General features: G+C 46.3%; 1 protein-coding gene across 17 annotated transcripts in view; it reads right to left on the bottom strand.

The window, feature by feature from the left end:
- The window catches only part of Pkd1l3 (polycystic kidney disease 1 like 3), a 58,484-nt gene extending 41,942 nt beyond the window's left edge, over positions 1-16,542 (bottom strand). For 3 of the 17 annotated variants that reach the window (XR_003947281.1, XM_017312821.2, XM_017312823.2), the window contains exons 1-8: positions 15,909-16,330; positions 14,271-14,393; positions 10,198-10,305; positions 9,017-9,066; positions 6,246-7,619; positions 3,850-3,984; positions 1,920-2,096; positions 487-576 (exon numbers count right to left, since the gene is read on the bottom strand). Coding sequence is in view for 16 of the 17 variants with exons in the window: in XM_017312821.2 (XP_017168310.1) it covers positions 487-576; positions 1,920-2,096; positions 3,850-3,984; positions 6,246-7,619; positions 9,017-9,066; positions 10,198-10,305; positions 14,271-14,393; positions 15,909-16,215 (2,364 nt within the window). In the remaining variant the exon portion in view is untranslated. Of the gene's footprint in view, positions 1-486; positions 577-1,919; positions 2,097-3,849; positions 3,985-6,245; positions 7,620-9,016; positions 9,067-10,197; positions 10,306-14,270; positions 14,394-15,908 lie in introns of all 17 variants that reach the window. The other 14 variants (XM_017312827.2, XM_017312832.2, XM_011248386.3 and 11 more) reach the window with 11 other exon arrangements.
- Positions 16,543-19,932: the final 3,390 nt, after the last annotated feature.

Below are 19,932 nucleotides of genomic sequence, written 5' to 3'. Positions count from 1 at the left end.
CATCACGGTAAGAGTTTCCTGAAGTTTTCAATAGTGATAGAAAAAAATGAAGTCTTAAACAAGGTGGTTTTCAAACACATTGGTGGGAACACTGGGTAGGGTGGGTTAAAGAAATCGGGGGAACTCTATTCTATGGGTCTCAGATGCTCTCTGGTAGCATCCTCAGCTTTTTGGTTAGTGGGAGCTAGATGTCTTTTGGGGACATTTCAAAGGATTTACCCAATGGTCACCTAGATGCTAGGTCACATACAGACAACAAATGGCTATTTAGAAGGCTGATGATGGCCCAAGACAATTTGTCTCTGAGTTTGTACCATTCTGAGCTCTCAGAAATCTCTGATGTTCTGATCGGCTTATCAACCTCCCTCGTGGATGGTTTAGTGTGAGGAGCTTTTGTTCAGACCTAATATGAGTTTTCTTCAATTCCCTCCTGTTAGTTGCTCCTTTGGGAGTGGGAGGGCAAGGTCTCCGGTATCTCAGGCTGACCTCAAACTCACTCCGTAGCTGGATGTCACTTTGAATTTCCGATCCCCCTGCACTGATCCCAAATGCATTGTGTGCTCCGTCCATGGGGTGCTGTGGATGGAACAGAAGCATCCTGAAGCATAGGCAAGCGCTTCACCACCCTGAGCCTCGGCACCAGGATGAGGATCTGAGAACAGCTCTTTTGAGATGAACTTTCCAAACATGGTAGAACCCACCTTCTCGGGCTATATATTTTTTACATCTACATGGGAAACCAATACCACAATCTAGCTTTTAAATTCCATCCCATGAAATAAACTGGTTTAGTCTGGCTTCCAGAGATCTGATGCTTCTGGACATTTCACAAGGTGAACTACAGTAGATGGCCTTTCATGTGACATGACGTTTCTGAGGGACGCCCATGCTGTAGCATGTGTCGGTACTTATTTCCTTTGTGTGGCGAAATTGCCTCTGTGTGAGCATGCTGCGTTTTATTTATCCACCCTCCAGATCATGCTGTTTCCCACTTTGGGCTCCTTTTCTATCTGAGAGATCTGTGTCTGAACGTGTCTTTGTGTGGACTTGCTTTTTCAGTCCTCTCCTGTATCTAATACCAAAGAGCAGAGTTGCTAGGAGACACCGCCAGTCTATTGCTAACATTTGTGGGACTGCTACATTATTTCGCAACACAATTTACAATGGTTACAATTTCTCAGCCTCCTTACTAATACTAGTATTGGTTCTCACTCTCTCACTCTCTCTTTCTCTCTCTCTCTCTCTCTCTCTCCCTCTCATTAACTACAAAAAAAAAAGTCTCACATAGCTCAGGCTGGCCTCAAACTCAGTATTCTGCCAAGGATAACCTTGAATCCCTCATGCCCACCTGCCCCTGCCCCTGCCTCTGCACCTCTCTGCCTCTGCCTCTGCCTCTGTGCCTCTGTGCCTCTCTCTCTGCCTCTGTGTTGTCATCAGACACATGTGGCCATACCTGGCTTGCCCATCTTTTTGGTTGTGTTATCACCCTCTTTTTTCCTTCCTTCCTTCCTTCCTTCCTTCCTTCCTTCCTTCCTTCCTTCCTTCCTTCCTTCCCATGTTTTTCCTGTCAACAATGCCTTGCTATGCAGCCCAGGCTGGCCTTGAAGTTGCTCTCCTTCTGTCTCAGCCTTCCGAGTACTGGTGTGCACTATATCCAGCGTCTTTGCATTTTCCTAAGAGCTAAGGGTGTTGTCTCTCACTGAGGGTTTATGGCATGCTTCGCTAAATCAGTTTCAGCTGATTATGAGGTGAAGCGAGCATTCAGCAGTCTCTGCCCACTGGTGGGCTGGAGAAGGAGACCAGAGGCTCAGCAGTTTCTCCAGTAGAATTCTCTTTTGAAGCCTGTGAAGAGGCTGTACGACTGAATGTTAAAGAGAGAGTTCCTGGCAGAGCCAGCCACCTGCACACTGCACACCCACCTGTTCCATGTCTTGCTGAGCCATCTGATGACTGCTTTTTTCCGTTGTTGTTAGACGTCCAAGAGGCTGGAAGGGGCAGCTGACTGCTGGAGTTTGAGAGCTCCAACTGTTGTTCTTCTGAAACGGGAGCACCAGCAACTGCTCACTCAGGTCAATGAGTAAATTGGCCACACTGACCTGGGGATGTCAGAAAGGGGACGCATGGAGCTGCTTGCTACTTTCAGATTCATTTGTATCTTCTTATAAGCAGTTGAGTATTTCCTTCCTACCCCTCCCTCCCTCCTTTCCTCCATACCTTCCTTCCCTCCCTCCCTCCATCAGTCTTTTCTTCCTTCCTTCTTTCCTTCCTTCCATATGTGTGTGTGTGTGTGTGTGTGTGTGTGTGTGGTGCATGCACATATTCACGTGGGTGTATGTGCATCTAGAGGCCAGACTGATGTCACATGTCTTCATCTGTTGCTCTCTGCCATGTTTTTTTTTTGGGGGAGACAGAGCCTCTCACCGAACCTGGAGCTCACCAACTGGTCACCCTAGCTGTCCAGCAAACTCTAAGGCTCCACTTGCCTCCACCTCTCCATCCGTAGGTTTCCGGCCAGGTGAGGCCACACCTGGCTCTTACAAGGATGCTGCAGATGTGTGCTTGGGGGCGGGGTCTCAAGCTTGTGAGCAGGCACTTCACCAACTGAGTTGTTTCCCCAGCCCCACAGTTCAATATCTGTTATACAGTTGGAATGTATTTTATGAAAGGCGACATCACCATTGGGCAGGCAAGGGAAAATATATGACTGTGTACCACCTACGGGGGAGGGTTGTGTTGAATGTTGAGTGCTACAACTTAAAAGAGGGATGCTTGGGAAAAGAGCCATGCCAGGCCAGATGCTGAGCAGGTGAGCTCGTTTTGAAAGCATGGGTGTGGCATTAAAAGCTTCAAGACACCCAGAATACAAAAACCAGGGAGAATTTGTTTTTGTTTGTTTGTTTGTTTTCGAGACAGGGTTTCTCTATGTAGCCCTGGCTGTCCTGGAACTTACTCTGAGCACCAGGCTGGCCTCGAACTCATAGAGATCCTCCTGCCTCTGCCTCCCGAGTGCTAGGATTAAAGCATGTGCCGTCTCAGTTCTAAGAACAACAAAAAACATCAGTTCTCCTTTCTGTAGGCTGTTCTCATGCAAAACCAAAGGGAATAAAGAAAGGCTAAGAAGTCAGAGGCAGTGTGCATGCCTGTGGCCCCAGAGCCCAGGAGGCAGAGACAGGAGGTAAAGTAAGTTCAAAGCCAGCTCGGGATGATTAGTGAGACCCTGTCTCAAACCAACCGATCAGTTGCCTAACTACCCAGAAGGAGACGCAAGGCAAGTTTGATTGGATAGTTTCTAGACACCTACTGTAGCTACTATTATCTTTATTGTGGAGTGTTATTTTCTTTCAGAGTTATTCTTACTAAGAGCATCTGTAAACCAGGCATGGTGGGCTGTAGCTTCAATCCCAGCACTCTAGAAGCAGAGACAGGAGGATCTCTGTGAATTTGAGGCCAGCCTAGTCTACAAAACAAGTCCCAGGACAGCCAGGGCTGTTAGTCAGAAAAACCCTGTCTCAAAAAACCAAAAAAAAAAAAAAAAAAAAAAAAGATTCAGTCTGACCAGGTATGAGGAAGTGATGTCATCAAACACGGATGCAGGAAACCGAAAGGTCAGAAGCATTCTGATTCTGATGCCTGTCCCAAGACCATCCAACTGTATCTACGGCAAACTGTCCATCACAACCCGTGACTCTGAGAATACCATTGGTTGACAACACACTCCTTTCAGACTTAAAAAATAACTCAGCTCTCTTCCCATCAGGTTCTCTCATGGTGCAGGGGGCACAACCTCCACGTTGTCCCTTCCCTTCCTGCTGCTGTGACACCTTGCCCTGCTCCACTCGCCCTGTTTACCTGAGCTGATGTGGGAGAAGTCGGCAGGAAGTCTCTCAGTCTCTGGAGGATGGCACAAGCTTTCTGGAATTCACTGTGGGCTTGGAAATCAGGAATTGTTGGGACCCGTTCCCCTGCTGTCTCATCCAAGGCCTGCTGGGAAGAAAAGATTTTTGTCAGGCTGGAGAGTTGGCCCTGTAGGTAAAGGCACTTACAGCGAAGACTGAAGGACCCCAGTTGGATCCCGGGAACCCACAGGATGGAAGGGCAGAACTGATTCCTAAGAGTTGTTCTCTGACCTCCACGTGAGTGATGTGGCATGGGCACACCCACACTCCCAGACACACAAACACATGAAGGCAACAAAAATTTAAAAGATAACATTTTCATCAAAATTATTTATACAAAATTATTTTCATGCATTTGGAGTTTGGTATACCATGTTAATGAACACTGGCCAAGGATAATCTTCTAGGTTTCATGAACTACAGGCTTCAAAAGTGCTGTTACTTTAGGGAGAATCCTTCATACATGAGAGAAGATGAGTAGGACTTTTATGGAATGAATAGGATAAAAGTAGATGATGTTGTTGGTAGGATTATAGGCATGAGTTTGCAGAGAGCTTACCTAGAAATACTAGGTTCTGAGTTCAAGACTCAACAATGGGGCAAAGAATTCATGTTCAAAAGGGGAAAAAAAAAAACCTTTGTAGCAGGAGGTGGGGTGTCAAACTCTTCCCCGACAAAAAGGCAATTCAAGGAGGAAAGGCAGGCACTTCCACATCATAGTCCGTCACTGAAGGAAGCTGGGACTGGGAACTCAAACGGGGCTGGAACCTGGAGGCAGGAGCTGATGCAGAGGCCATGAAAGGCTGTCCCTTACTGGCTCCCTCAGCATGGCTCGCTCATCCTGCTTTCTTATAGAACTCAGGGCCGCCAGCCCAGAGATGGCACCACTAATTAATCGTTAGTGGTTAATCTTTAATCACTAATCAAGAAAATGCCTTACAGCTGGGTCTTATGGAGAAATCTTCTCAATTGAGGTCCTCTCCTTTCCGATGACTCTAGCTTGTGTCAAGGTGTCATAAGCTAGACCACCTCCTCAGCACACCATCCTCATGGGCTAAATGGTTCACTAGGTTATTCCTCACTTCCTGGGAGAGGTCACTTCCAGAAGGACCCTAGACTGAGAACCACTCTATTGAGGCTTTGACTGAGGTGCAAATAAGATGATGATGTGAGGGTGAGCTGTAGCTGCCATCCCATGACCCACTAGTAGCTGGGCTTTCTGGATGCTATCCTAGCTATAGGCAGCTGTGGAGACACATACCTCATTTGGTATTTGCACCCTGGGCCACATCATATGGCATATCTTAATATTTATGTAGCCCAGGCTGGCCTTAAATTGACAATCCTCCTGCCTCAGCCTGCTGAGTACTGGGATAAAGGTGTCTGCTACATCACTTGCTTGTGTCTTATTTTCTCACTGTTGCACACATATCTTGAGTTGGGCGACGTCACTGAATTCTCTAAACAGCTCCAAAAATTTATCTCTAAACACTTCTGGATATTCACTCTACATTTCTAGTGTCTCTTTATTTAAGGAAGTGAATCAAACTCCATTCGTAGGTTAAGGTACTGCAGGCTGGTCCTTCCCTGGTTGGAGGACAATGTGGGACAAGTGTGAACCTTTAGCTTCCATCACCATGGGAGTAGAGTAAATGGGGTGTTTTATTTTATTTTATTTTAAAATTAATTATTTATTATTATATGTAAGTACACTGTAGCTGTCCTCAGACACACCAGAAGAGGGTACAGATGGTTGTGAGTCACCATGTGATTGCTGGGATTTGAACTCAGGACATTTGGAAGAGCAGTCAGTGCTCTTAACTGCTGAGCCATCTCTCCAGCCCCAAATAGGCTGTTTTAATGCGAAAGTGCCAGGTTGCATATGAAGAAGGTTTGAACTTTTTCCAGTGGGAGTGGGGAATGGGATTCTTGCCAGTCACCTTGCCTCAGTGGCTTTACCTCTGGTACATTGGGGCAGGCTAGCACACGTCCTTCACCACCCAATGGTGAATAGATGAGTCCTAATCAAAATGTGCCATCAAGTACTGCAATAGGCACTCAACCCACTGGGAGAGATTGTCTTGGGCTCAGTTCATTTTGCTTTTAGTGTACAGCCCTCCTGGGAGGTAACAGGGTAGCCATCTTCTTTTTAAAATCATAACCCTGGGAATGTTGTGATAGAAGGACACATGTACTCTTTTCATGACTATGTTTTTCAAAACTGACGCCTGAACCTGGGGTTCATGCACACGCTAGGACAGTGTTTTACCACTCGCCACATCCCCAGACCTGTAAGTGCTTTTTCAGTGTCATGAAGCTACCCAGTTATCTTCTGCGTTCCAGACTTACCTGACTGGTTGAACTCTGAAATGACATCTGTGGATGGGTAGAGATGACTCCCAGGGGAGAGTCTTCCTGTGCCTTTGAAGTGATGTTTGCCAAAGATCTTCCAGCAGGTATTGTGGATTCAGGCCTGGTGACCTCTGTTATAACAGGCCATGGTGGGCTGCTGGATGCAGGTGTGTCTGATGTCATGTTTGTTGGGCTGCTGGATGCAGGTGTGTCTGATGTCATGTTTGTTGGGCTGCTGGATGCAGGTGTGTCTGATGTCATGTTTGTTGGGCTGCTGGATGCAGGTGTCTCTGATGTCACCTGTGGTGGGCTGCTGGATGCAGGTGTGTCTGATATTACCTGTGGTGGGCTGATGGATGCAGATGTGTCTGATGTCACCTGTGGTGGGCTGCTGGATGCAGGTGTCTCTGATGTCACCTGTGGTGGGCTGCTGGATGCAGGTGTGTCTGATGTCACCTGTGGTGGGCTGCTGGATGCAGGTGTGTCTGATGTCACCTGTGGTGGGCTGCTGGATACAAGTGTGGCTGTTGTCACCTGTGTTGGGCTGCTGAATCCAGGTGTGTCTGATGTCCCCTGTGGTGGGCTATTGGATGCAGGTGTGTCTGATGTCACCTGTGTTGGGCTGCTGGATGCAGGTGTCTCTGATGTCACCTGTGTTGGGCTGCTGGATGCAGGTGTCTCTGATGTCACCTGTGGTGGGCTGCTGGATACAAGTGTGGCTGTTGTCACCTGTGGTGGGCTGCTGAATCCAGGTGTCTCTGATGTCCCCTGTGGTGGGCTGTTGGATGCAGGTGTCTCTGATGTCCCCTGTGGTGGGCTGCTGGATGCAGGTGTGTCTGATGTCCCCTGTGGTGGGCTGCTAGATGAAGGTGTGTCTAATGTCCCCTGTGGTGGGCTGCTGGATGCAGGTGTGTCTGATGTCCCCTGTGGTGGGCTGCTAGATGCAGATGTGGCTGATGTCACCTGTGGTGGGCTGCTGGATGCAGGTGTGTCTGATGTCCCCTGTGGTGGGCTGCTAGATGCAGATGTGGCTGATGTCACCTGTGGTGGGCTGCTGGATGCAGGTGTGTCTGATGTCCCCTGTGGTGGGCTGCTAGATGCAGATGTGGCTGATGTCACCTGTGGTGGGCTGCTGGATGCAGGTGTGTCTGATGTCCCCTGTGGTGGGCTGCTAGATGCAGATGTGGCTGATGTCACCTGTGGTGGGCTGCTGGATGCAGGTGTGTCTGATGTCCCCTGTGGTGGGCTGCTGGATGCAAGTGTGTCTGATGTCACCTGTGGCCTTCCAGTTAGGGATGTGATTGTCATCCTGTGTGTGGCTTTTGGAGGTGCTGAAGAAGCTGGGTCAATGGGAAAGCACAATGTCTCAAACTAAAAGAGAAGAACATGTAAAGGAAGAGGCTAAATCTTATCGAGCACAGTAGCATGGGGCCGTGTTCTGTGTTCCCTTTGGGACCCTCATGCTCTTTAGGACACAGACTGCAGACTGCCGTCAAACACCTCCGAGAGAACACAATTTCACACACTGAGGACAACGCGTTCGTTGCTCATCATTTAATAACTTACTAAACACCTAATATGTGCTAAGCTGTGTTCAGGAGAACTGGGAGTATTGAACAAAATGAGTCTAGTGTCTGGCCTCCTAGGGCCTCCATGGAAGTGGAGATGAACAGGCACATTCTGGCAGGTACTGAATCCACGCTGGGAAGGGGGCATTCAGACAAGCAGGTGGGGGAGGGAGGTTGTGCTTCTGAGCAGCCCTCAAATGTACAGGAGGAAAAGCGGGCTCTGCCGACATGTCTGAGGACATCTGAGGGGGCCAAAGCTTGCTGGGTGTGTTTGAGGAGGAAGTAGGAGGCCAGAAATGAAAGAGGGGGGATGGGATGGATTGAGCAGTGGGGTTGAGGGGCATGTGCAGTGTCAGCAGTCAGAGTCTGACTCCCATGATGAGGTCAGACAAGACAGGAAGGGGTAAAAGAACGGGAGCGCTGAGAGGGGCAGATGCAGCTGATGCGGCAGCTCAGGCCCTGCTGTCCCTCCTTCTGGCAGCGTTTCTACGGCTGTCAGCTTGGAAAACGCTGAGATGTGAATTCCATTTCACCTTTGTCTTTTTATATATATATATTGCTAGAAACACTTCTCCAGTTGACATTGGATGGAAGAAACAGAGCAATTTAGATAGGTCCTACCAGGTCATCATGCAGCGGACTCTGAAGGGAAAGCTGAAACTCTAGTAGCTGCCCTGATAGTTGCTGCCTTCCCTTCCCTCGGGCCCCTCTCCCTCTCTTTGATTTTCAGAGCTTATCTTCTTCTTTATTATTATTATTATTCATTCATTTAATGTATATGAGTACACTCCAGAAGAGAGCATCGGATCCCATTACAGATGGCTGTGAGCCACCATGTGGTTGCTGGGAATTGAACTCAGAACCTCTGGAAGAGCAGTCTTAACCGATGAGCCATCTCTCTTAGCCCTCCAGAGCTTAATTTATTGCACCTGTCTCTAAAGGCGGCCACCAGTCCTCGGAGTGAATCAGAGGGGAAAACACACAACAGCAAAGAGGTGGGCATCACATCTGCACGGGAGCCCAGAGATCGGTAGCCATGATTGTCTTCAGATTGCCCGCTAACCTAGCTCTTCCCTGTGCTTTCCTTTCTAGAACGCTGTGCCCGGCACACTCCAAGAGATAATAATAAAATCCTGGCAGGACCCATCAGACCGCAGAGAGCTGAATATGTCACACTTGTCTTGTGACTGCAGTACTTACAAGCTCAGGAGGAGCGGGTTGGTGACACATGGCTAACGGGGGGCCATTTCCTAGAGAAATAAGAAAGCAGAGCTGTATGTGATTAACTTGAAATAATTTAGAAAACGAATCTGATCAATAATACACTGTATGAAATCCTCAAGGAATTAATAAAAGCATTGTTTTTAAAAAGTTGTGAAAAAAAATCACTGCTTTAGAGAGCTGAGTTTTCAGCCCAGGTGTAGAGCGCTTGCCCAGTATCTGAGAGACCCTAGATTCAACCTCCAGTACTGCCAGGGGAAAAATGTTAATCGAATAATAACCCACAGATTATACTAATAAAATTGTGGGCGTGAGGGTAAAGAGGTATGGTAACTGGATTGCACATGTTCTTGCAAGATTCTCTCAGTGAGGTCATCTCTGACTTCCAGAATAATCGCTAGATCCACTGTAAATTTGTCTCAGTTTTACCCTCTGGTGTTCTCTCTAATCATCCAACGTGGATATAGACTGTGGTGGTTTGAATAGCTATATCCGTGTAGCCTCACGTGTTTAAATGCTTGGCCCATGGGGAGTGGCACTATTAGGAGGTGTGGCCTTGTTGAAGAAAGTGCATCACTGTGGGGGTGGGGCTTTGAGGTCTCCTATTCTCAAGCTTTGCCCAGTGTTGGAACATAGTCTCCTCCTTGCTGCCTTTGGATCAAGATGTAAAACTCTTAGTTCCTGCAGCATCATGTCTGCCTGCATGCTGCCATGCTTCACGCCACGTTGATAGTGGACTGAACCTCTGAAACTCTAAGCCAGCTTCAATTAAATGTTTTCTTTCATGAGAGTTGCCTTGGTCATGGTGTCTCTTCACAGCAATAAAACCCTAACTAAGACACAGACTAAAGTGTTTTCAGGCAAATGCACCTTCCTCAATTAGCATTTGTTCTTATATGAGCCAGAGATAGAGAGAGAGAAAACAAAATGTTGGGGGGTGCTTCTGCTATAGAGTACTTGCGTAGTATACACAGAGCCCCAGGTTTGATAGCCAGCACCACGAAAAAAGATAAGGTCTCCATACTTTGCATTGAGATCAGATACTCAGACACAAGTAGGTGCTTCCTTGGCTCCTGATACAATAACTCATTTGGATTTAGCTTGGCTCCAGGGACCTCCAGGGATGACTGGATCACACACTTAGAGATGGAACATGTTACCTGGGATCATATGTCTCTCTGTCTCAGCTCCTCTTCTTTTCATGGGTAACAGAGGACCAGGACCAAACTCATTTCTCCAAATGCTTGCACCTTGAGGGGGAAAGGCGGCTGTGTGGAGTCAACACAAAGGTTTATCTGTTGGTGATGGCTTTGACTGTAACTCACAAATAGTCACCCCCCCCCACATGCACACACCATCAGGAAAACACAATGATTATCAATCATTTCCTCCACATAACAGCAAGGAGATTCTGAAGTAGCCCCCATAGCCACATCTTACTGTATCCTACTGGGAATCTAAAATTGAGTCTAATTAGGCCAACAGGTGAGCGACAGAGGGTTAAACTACTTGTGTGAAAGGACATGCTGAGCAAATTATCTCCCTTGGCGGTTTTGTAGCTCTGGTGGATAGAACTCAGGGCCCAGAAACGACTGGAGTGGCTTTTGTGGTGGTCCAGGCACCAGGCACTTCACCGCTAAGTCATACTCTCAGCCGTATACTGACGTTCTGGAATGCTTCATTTCCCACATACGCACACCCAGGTTCGTCACACGTCCAAACTGAAAAGCACTAGAGAAAGTCATATAACCATGCTGGCTACATCTCAACTTAAAGTTAGGACCTCAGTCTTCCTCGGCCTGCATCTGCTCTGCCTGGTGGTCAGCAGAGTGTCTAGTCTAGCTGCTGCTGTTCTTGCATGACTCTCTATGACCTCCTTACTCAGCCTTCAACAACCAGGAGCCTTCTGTATTCCCCTTAGGGCAGATAGGAATGGCTCTCATGGGCTCATATATTTGAATTCTTGGTTCCCAGCTGCTGGAACTGTTTGAGAAGGATTAGGAGGCGTGGCCTTGCTAGAGAAAGTGTTTCACTGAGGGTGTTGAAGTTTCAAAAGCCTACACCATTCCCAGGTAGCTCTCTCTCTGACTTGTGCTTGTGCACTGAATGTGAGTTCTCAGTTTCTGCTCTAGCCACCTGTCACCATGCCAACCAAAACAAGAAGAACAAGAAGCCGGCAGCTTTCGTTGCCCTTTGGAACCACACTTCTGAATCTTTTCTGATTTTGAGCAAAATTACTTTGAGAAAATTACTACATTCAAGGGCTTTGTTTTTATCTCAGGGGATTGCTTTGTAAAGTTCTTGATCCAAATGTTTTATTGTCTTTTTAGTTTGTTTTGTGCTGATAGAGTATCACAGACAGAAGTTTAGGGCTGGGGGTACAGCTTGGTGTTGGGTGCTTGATTAGTGTGGATAAGACTCTGGATTGTATTAAAGCACAGGAAGAAGAAAAGAGGGAGGGAAAAGAAGAAAAGAGAGGAGAAAAAATAAAAGGAGAAAGGAAAAAAAACCAGAAGTTAACTCTTCTCAGTTCAGGAGCTGGAGAAGTCTGAAGTCATGCTGTTTGGTGAGGGATGCATGGGGGGGGGGGGGGACAGGGAGAACAGTTGTGGCCTCACACGAAGAGAGAGGAGGAGACTATCACCAAATAACAGTCACTAGGGAGGGGACCTGGTGGCCTAGGAACCTCTCAAAGGTTCCACTTGTTAGACTCTCCATTAGCAGAGGCTGGATTTTGGAGTGATCCACTTGATGGCCAGCCCAGAAGTTCAAGGTCACCCTTTCGGACAGAACAGGGGTGGGGAGGACTGTATTTGTAAAGTCCAAAGCCAAGAATTCTTGAGAGTATCAAACACTTAACACTCATTCAAAACTCATGCCCATGTCATCAAGTGGGCTACATTAACTAAATATTGCTTCCCCCCCCGTCCCCCCCCCCCGCTTTCTGGGTGGTGGTGACACAAGCCTTTAATCCCAGCACTGGGGAGGCAGAGGCAGGCAGATTTCTGAATTCATGGCCAGCCTGGTCTACAGAGCAAGTTTCAGGACAGCCATGGCTACACAGAGAAACCCTGTCTCAAAAAAAAAAAAAATGCTTCTGTCACATGGAGTGGGCTGTGCGAAACAGTCTTCTGTAATGATCATGGGTGACTCACAATGGTAATACAGCCGGGTAACATTAGGGAGGCGGCTTGTGAGGGGGAAATGGGCTGCTGACCTGGGAGGGTGTCAGCCTTACTGTCTTAGCCTCATTAACACTGGTGAGCTCTTTAGAACAGTAGACTTGAAGTCTGGTAATGTAAAGTAGACATGAACACCATGAGGCATTGGGAATAGTGAAGAATGGAGGCTTGAAGCTGGACTTTATTACATCAAGACAAATGCATTTACTACTGCTATTTGAGGAAGATGGTTGTGGTGGTTTGAATATGCTTGGCCCATGGGAAGTGGCACTATTAGGACTTGTGGCCTTGTTAGAATAGGTGTGGCCTTGTTGAAGGAAGTATGTCATGGTGTAGGTGGGCCTTGAGGGCTCCTAGGGCTCAAGCTCTGCCCAGTGCAGAAGGGAGAGCATTCCCCTGGCTGCTTGCAGAAGCCAATCTCCTGGTTGCCTTTGGATCACGATGTAAAGTGCTTCGTTTCTCCGGCACCATATCTGCCTGGATGCTGCCATGCTTCTTACCATAATGATAATGGACGGAACCTCTGACCCTATAAGCCAGCCTCAATTAAATGGTCCTTTATAAAAGTTGCCTTGGTCATGATGTCTCTTCACAGCGATGATACACTAAGATAGTGGTCTTTCTATTTGGGACAGAGTGATGATGCAATGAATTCTGTTTTTGTTAGCTACAGCAACTTCATATGTTAAGGAGAACACATTAGTAGGTTTGAAAAGCACAGTGATGTGGCTAGACAAGGTGGCACACACCTTTAATCCCAGTGCTACTAGAGCAGAGACAGGAAGATCTTTTGGAGTTTGAGACCAGCCTGTTCTAAAGAGCCAGTTCCATGACAGCTAGAACCACAAAGTGAGACTCTTGTCAAAAAAAAAAAAGTGGGATAAAATGTCTGTCTAAATTGTCTGTAATATGGCAAGGACTTCAAGAATCCACCAGGTCAAGGCTGAATGCTTTGTGAAGGCAGAGGCCACTGCCGGGTGTAATAAAAATGGCAGGTATGTGGAGAGTTAGCTTAGCGGGTGTGTACACTTCTTGCAGAGGACCTGAGTTTGAGTCCCAGACCTCATGTCAGGAGCTCACATCTGCCTCTAACTCCAGCCCCAGTGGGAATCCAGTGCCTCTGGCCTCTATGGGAACCTGAATTCATGTATTCATGTGCACATATATAGAAATGACAGTCATGCCAACACACATGCGTGCATACACACACACACACACACACATACACTGACCATTCCAATCTTCCAGATGCAGGGAAGCACACTTCTTAGAGCTCATGGCCTCTGGTCTTCTCGTTTTCCTACGCCACATTATCATTTCCTTCTCATTCTGTCTCTAACAGCCCAGTGCTGATCAGACTGGGGGTGAGCATTCGGGGAGGGAAAGCTACCAGCTCAGTCTCTCCTGCACTTCACCCAGGTCGACCGTGAGAGTTCATCTAGCAGCTAGCATGGAGGGGTGAAGACATCACTCACTCCAAGGGGCAGTTTCTTGGGATAGCCAGTGTTATGAAACTAGAAACTGCAGGCTGGAGGGATGACTCGGAGGCAAAAGGCACCTGCCAGTAAGCCTGATGACCTGAGTTTAAACCCCAGAATCCACCTGGTAGGAGAGAACTGACCCCCACAAGTTGACCTCTGACCTCCATATGTGTCCTGCGGCACCTGTGCCAACCCCCAACTCCCATCTCCACAGGCAAACAGGACAAGTTAAAAAAAAAAAAACTAAAAATAGAAATTCTTGGGTTGGAAAGCAGGCTCAGTGAGTGGTTAAGAGCACCGTCTGCTCTCCTAGAGGTCCTGAGTTCAATTCCCAGCAACCACATGGTGGCTCACAACCATCTGTAATGAGATCTGACGCCCTCTGCTGCTGTGTCTGAAGATAGCTACAGTGTACTCACATATATAAAATAAATAAATCTTTTTAAAAAGATAGAAATTCTTATATCTGTCCAATGGTCAATTCCAGACTATTTAAAATTTATCCTCTCATGTGCATACCTTATGTAATACCAGTTTCGAAACTAAAATTGATGTAGTTTGGTGACTCACCAGCCTGGCAAATGAAATGATGCTTCTCTATGCACAGGTTCCATCTTGAGAAGACAGCATTAGAGTGTGTGACCACGGAAGGGCACTCGCCAGGCTTTTGGTTCCTTAAGACGTCATCACCTCCTGGAGGGGCACCAGACTCAGTTAAGTCCCACTCTTCAGAGTTAGACAGGGGAGGTGGCTCAGTGAGCAAAACACTTGCTGGGCAGATGTGAGGACCCAAGTTCGAATCCCTGGAGCCCATGTATGGCCAGGCATGGTAGCCTCCCATATCTGTAATCCCAGTGCTCTTAGGTGAGATGGGAGGTGAAGGAAGGAGGATCCCAGAGACCTGTGGGACCTGGGGTACACTGTGGCGGACAACAAAAGAGACCTTGCCCCAAACAAGGTGGAAGGTGAGGAGAAACATCGGAGTTTGATACTCGGCCTCCACACACGGTGGCACTAAAGCACATATATGCCCAACTTGTCTGGCTTCCAGCAAATGAAAAGTTACGACTTCTCCCTGAGTATTATAGATTACTCTTCAATATTTAGATATTTTAATCATAGATCTTAGAATTAATTACCTAGACATTAGGGAGACATGATGATATAATAATTTCTTGTTTTTTTTTCTTTTTGCTAAAATTGCAAGATTATGGTACTCGATTTTGTAAAAAAAACAATAAAGAGGTAATTTCTCTCCTAGCTTCTGTTTTAGGAAATCTGGAGGCAAAGATAACAAAGAAAGTCACTGTAAGAGTTTTTTTCTCTTTAGAATCTTGTATAATAGCAACTATTTGTATACCTGGAAAGCCAACATTCAAAAGGCTTTCCTCTTCATTCAACATTCAACACTTAAGGGGGGGGTGCGTGGTGGGGGGATTGAGAGTTTGAGACCAGTTTGTGCTGAATACCAAGTTTCAGGACATCTTGCACTATAAAGCAAAACTGTCACAATATAAAACAAAACAACAAAAATTCCAGATACCCCAAATCAAATAAAGCAAAATAACACCATACATGAAGACTCAGGAATTAAGTTTTAGACAGGCTCTGACAAAAAGCTCATTGCCACCGGTCAATGATGGTGCACACCTTTAATCCCAGCACTCAGGAGGCACAGGCAGGAGGATCTCTGTGAGTTCAAGGCCTGGAACGTGATCTACAGAGCACATTCCAGGACAGCCAAGGCTACACAGACAGACCCTGTCTCAGGGGGGGAAAAAGTACATTGCCATTGCTATGGAGACAAATGTTGGCCGAGACACAAAAGTGGAAAGCGTATGGAGAGAGATTGATGGTCAAACTAACCCTTTTTCTGATTATAAAAGCTGAAAGGGGGCTGGAGAGATGGCTCAGAAGTTAAAAGCACTGGCTGCTCTTTCAGAGGTCCCGAGTTCAATTCTCAGCAACCACATGGACACTCACAACCATCTGTAATCGATCTGATGCCCTCTTCTGGCAAGCAGGTAGATGTGCAGATAAAGCACTCATACGTAAAATAAATAAATCTCAAAAAGGGAAAAAACAATACCTTAAAATGTAATCTGAAAAAAAAAAAAAAAAAGTGGAAAGGCCAAAGATGACTTTCTTCCACCCTAGAACACAGCCCAAGAAAGCTTTTCCCCTCAACATTCAACACGAGAGCCCTACCTGTCTGATTTATCCCTGGATGCGATCCGGGCAGCGTCAGGTTTCCCCTGACCCACCACACTGTTTCTTCATTCAGGAAGCTTTTTAGGAAACCCCGAAGCTTGGGGTTCCACGTGTGGGCTAGGCGTCCTCTCTGGGCGTGGCAGTAGTTATCTGCTTCCTGGAAGTCACAGAAAAGTCTGTTAAGCTGATAGCAGCTGTTTCCCCCATGTTGCTCCCGGATGCTTGGTTTACGTCCCAAAATATCACCCAGAATGACACCGATTCTAATGTACAGCCAGAGCCAGGACCGCCTCTGCAAGAGCATTTTTCTCTCTGTGCCGAGTGAGAAGAGAGAAGATGTACGGAGGCTCGAGTGAGAAGAGAGATGTACGGAGGCTCGAGTGAGAAGAGAGAAGATGTACGGAGGCTTGGCAGCTGCCTGGGCTTTTAAATAGGACTCAGTGAGTTTGTCAGAATCGTCCGTATTGTTCTTTTGTGGGTTGGGAACAACCTGCCAAGGAGATAAAGGTTTTGTTTTGTTTAGGGAAGCTATTTCTCACCGGCTGCAAATGAATAGCAAACGGGGCTTTACAGTCGGGGGCACCAATGTCTCCATCTGTGTCTACACGCCCAGATGTATCTTTAGCAAATAAAGACCCATTATGACGCCAAAGCTACCTGCAAGCAGGGAGAGGTTGGTGGATATCGAAACCAGTGTTACTAGACTTGGCGAGCTTAGTTCTTAAAGCATGGGCTCTAACACAGAACCTTATGCACTCTATACAAGCACCCTAGCAATGAGGTATGTGTCCAGAAAAATGGATACTTTTTTATGAAAAGGAAAACTTTCTTTTGTTGTTGTTATTTTCAAGACAGGGTCTCACTATGTATCCCTAGCTGTCCTGGAACTCACTATGTAGACCAGGCTGGACTTGAACTCAGAGAGATCCACTTGCCTCAGCCTCTTGAGTGTTGGTATTAAAAGTCTATCTATCTATCTATCTATCTATCTATCTATACACACACACATATATACATACACACACACACACACACACACACACACACACACACATATATATATATATATATATATATATATATATATATATCCTCTTTTTTATCTATTCATCTGTCATCTGTTTACAGGCACCTGAGCCACTGCTGTAGCTTGGCTATGGTTAACAGTACTGAGTATTAATATGGACACACAGGCTCTCTTCTGAGTGCTGACTTCATTCCCTGTGGGTATACACCTAGTCTTCATATAGCAGAGTCATATAGCATCCTTGTAGTTTGTTTTTTTAGGAACCTCCCTATTGTTTGCTACAGGTTACACGTGGTTACACTCCCACCAACAGTGTATAAAGGTAACTTTCCCCGATTTTGATGAGGGCCATTCTGAGTGACGTGAAATGGATTCCCAGCATAGCTTCGGGTTGTATTTTCCTGATGGCTGAGGATGAAGGGTTAATGGTGTCTAAGCAGCAGCTGGGCTGAGAGGCTCTGGGCAGGAAAGTTGATTGACAGATGACATCTATGGAAGCTCCTAATCAGGAGATCCACACAAACCCGCTGGGAGCTACCACTTCCTGACTACAGGGGAAATGACCTGCAGATGGACTGGGCTCTTCTGCCCCCAAGACCCCAACTCCACATGTACATGGTCCTTGTTCCTGCGGAGAGACCATCACCTTTCATTGTGCTGAGAAAAGGACAAAGTGTTCCCAGGGAAGGCCAGTTTATTTTTTTATTTCTGTGGCAACTCAGTCTAACACAGGGTGTGTAGCATCTCCCCTCCCCATATTTACCAGCTGTCTGAGAAGTGTCAGCTCAGATCATTTGCCATTTATTGACTGCATTACTTATTCTCCTAATAACTTTTTTTGGGAGTCCCTTTATACATCCTGGATACAATCCTTTGCCAGAATACTGGGCTGACAAGGAGAGTATTTATTTGAAAAACTCAATCATAGGGGGCTGGAAAGATGGCTCCATGGTTAGTAGCACTAGTTCTTGCAGAGGACCCAGGTTCAATTCCCAGCACCCACATGCTGGATCCAGCCTTCTTCTGGCTTTGAAGGTACCAGGCCATGTACATGGTATACATACATACAGACAGACGAAACACCCGTATACATAAAATAAAAATAAATAAAATCTTTTAACTTTTTTTTTGAGACAGGGTTTCTCTGTGTAGCCCTGGCTGTCCTGGAACTCACACTGTAGACCAGGCTAGGCTCAAACTCAGAAATCTGCCTGCCTCTGCCTCCCAAGTGCTGGGATTAAAGGCATGAACCACCACTGCCTGGTTTAAATCTTTTGACTTAAATCAATTACAGGACTCAATGAGAATATTTTCTTCTCTGGGCATATATATGTGTGTGTGTGTGTGTGTGTGTGTGTGTATATGTATATATGTGTGTGTGTATATATGTATATATATATATGTGTGTGTGTGTGTGTGTGTGTGTGTGTGTGTGTGTATGGGTTTATTTGACCAGAGAGAATGTGATCATGTCATTTGTCAGAAAAATGGATGGAACTGGAAGTTTTCATGTTAAGCAAAAATAAGTCAGATGCAGACGAAGAATTATCACATGGTTTCACCCATCTGTAGAGGCTAGAATTTAAAGGCAACCTGGAACCAGTAGAGGAAACACTATGGGAAGTTCAGGGAACCAGGGAGAGGGAGGAGAAGGAGTGGGTAAGATAACTTAGGAGTATGAACCCCACTGAAATAGGATACATTCATGTCTGGAAATACCAAAGGCTCTGGCTCTACAAGGAAGCTCTTTAATTGAACAGTAATGTGTATTGTTATAGTACACATTATGTAAAGAACATATATTATAATACACATTATGTAAGAACATACACATTATAATACACATTGTGTAAAGAACATAGTTACAGGACACACTAGCTAATATGTAGTGATGTAAATTAACATGTCTGTCATCTCAGAGTTACCCCTGAAAACTCATTTTGTGACAGGGTCGTTGAGACCTACTCATGCAGCAGGAACCTCACTCCCAGCAGGATTCTACTGCAGACGAACATAAAGACTATTGCCGATAAACCTCTAGACTTGTGTGTCCTCCATGTTTGCTGCCACTAGGATTGGCCCGGATGGCTGTATTCTGTTTCTTACCTGCACGAAACCAAAACCACACGTGAACCGTATCTTGAAGCTCGCTCCAAGCCATATAAGCAGTCATAAAAGCCAGATAAACAGGTGATGGAGAAAGGAACACAAATTAAACACAAACCATGCCAGAAACCAACAAAGCCTCAAGCTTGGCGGAACCTAACAGCAGATCTTCGTGGTTCTGGCCTCTGACCACGCAGCCTCCTTTGACTGTGGCATGCACGGTATATCACGCCATGGAGAAGCTTCAGTTTTAGAACCTGTTTTTGGTCATTGCTTTGCTGAAAAACCCTTTGTTTAGAGAGCTCGCCACTGGTTCTCCCCTGTTGCATGCCCTTCACTGATCTGTGCAGCTGGCTATCTTCTTTTGTACCATAGATGTGCGCAAACGCTTGGCAGCTTTCAGGGTTGAGATGGTCATCGAAGCAGCCCAGACAATGCCTAGTTTCTCTCCGCTGTGTTTGGTGAGTGTATTGTGGCAATTGAATTTGGGGCCCTGAGCATGGACTCTGCCACTGAGCTATGTGTGTACTCATCTCTTAGTGCCTTTATGCGTTTTGAAACCCATTCCAGAAGAAGACACCAACACTGTAAGCCCTCTAAAGATCAGAATCTGAGGACACATCCCCTTAGTTTTAAAATATTGCAGTATTCTATTGAAGGGCGTACTATAGTCCACACTCTGCAAAGGTCTAGTTAGGGAAGGAATGAAATAATTGTTGTTAGTGATAAGAGGAAAAATGTCACCACAGAGGGACAGACAGCTTGAGAGGGAGAAGGTCCAGATGAGCAATGTATTTGAGTTGAACCAGGAGTGAAAGACCATCTCATTTACAAAAACAAACTCATCACAATTCCCAGACTGACCAGAGAGATCCTGTTAACCAGAAA

The sequence above is a fragment of the Mus musculus genome, chromosome 8 (assembly GCF_000001635.26).
Source record: "Mus musculus strain C57BL/6J chromosome 8, GRCm38.p6 C57BL/6J".
Lineage (NCBI taxonomy): Eukaryota > Metazoa > Chordata > Mammalia > Rodentia > Muridae > Mus > Mus musculus.
Note: the sequence above shows the minus strand (reverse complement) of the source record. Positions and strands in the feature narration are given on the sequence as shown.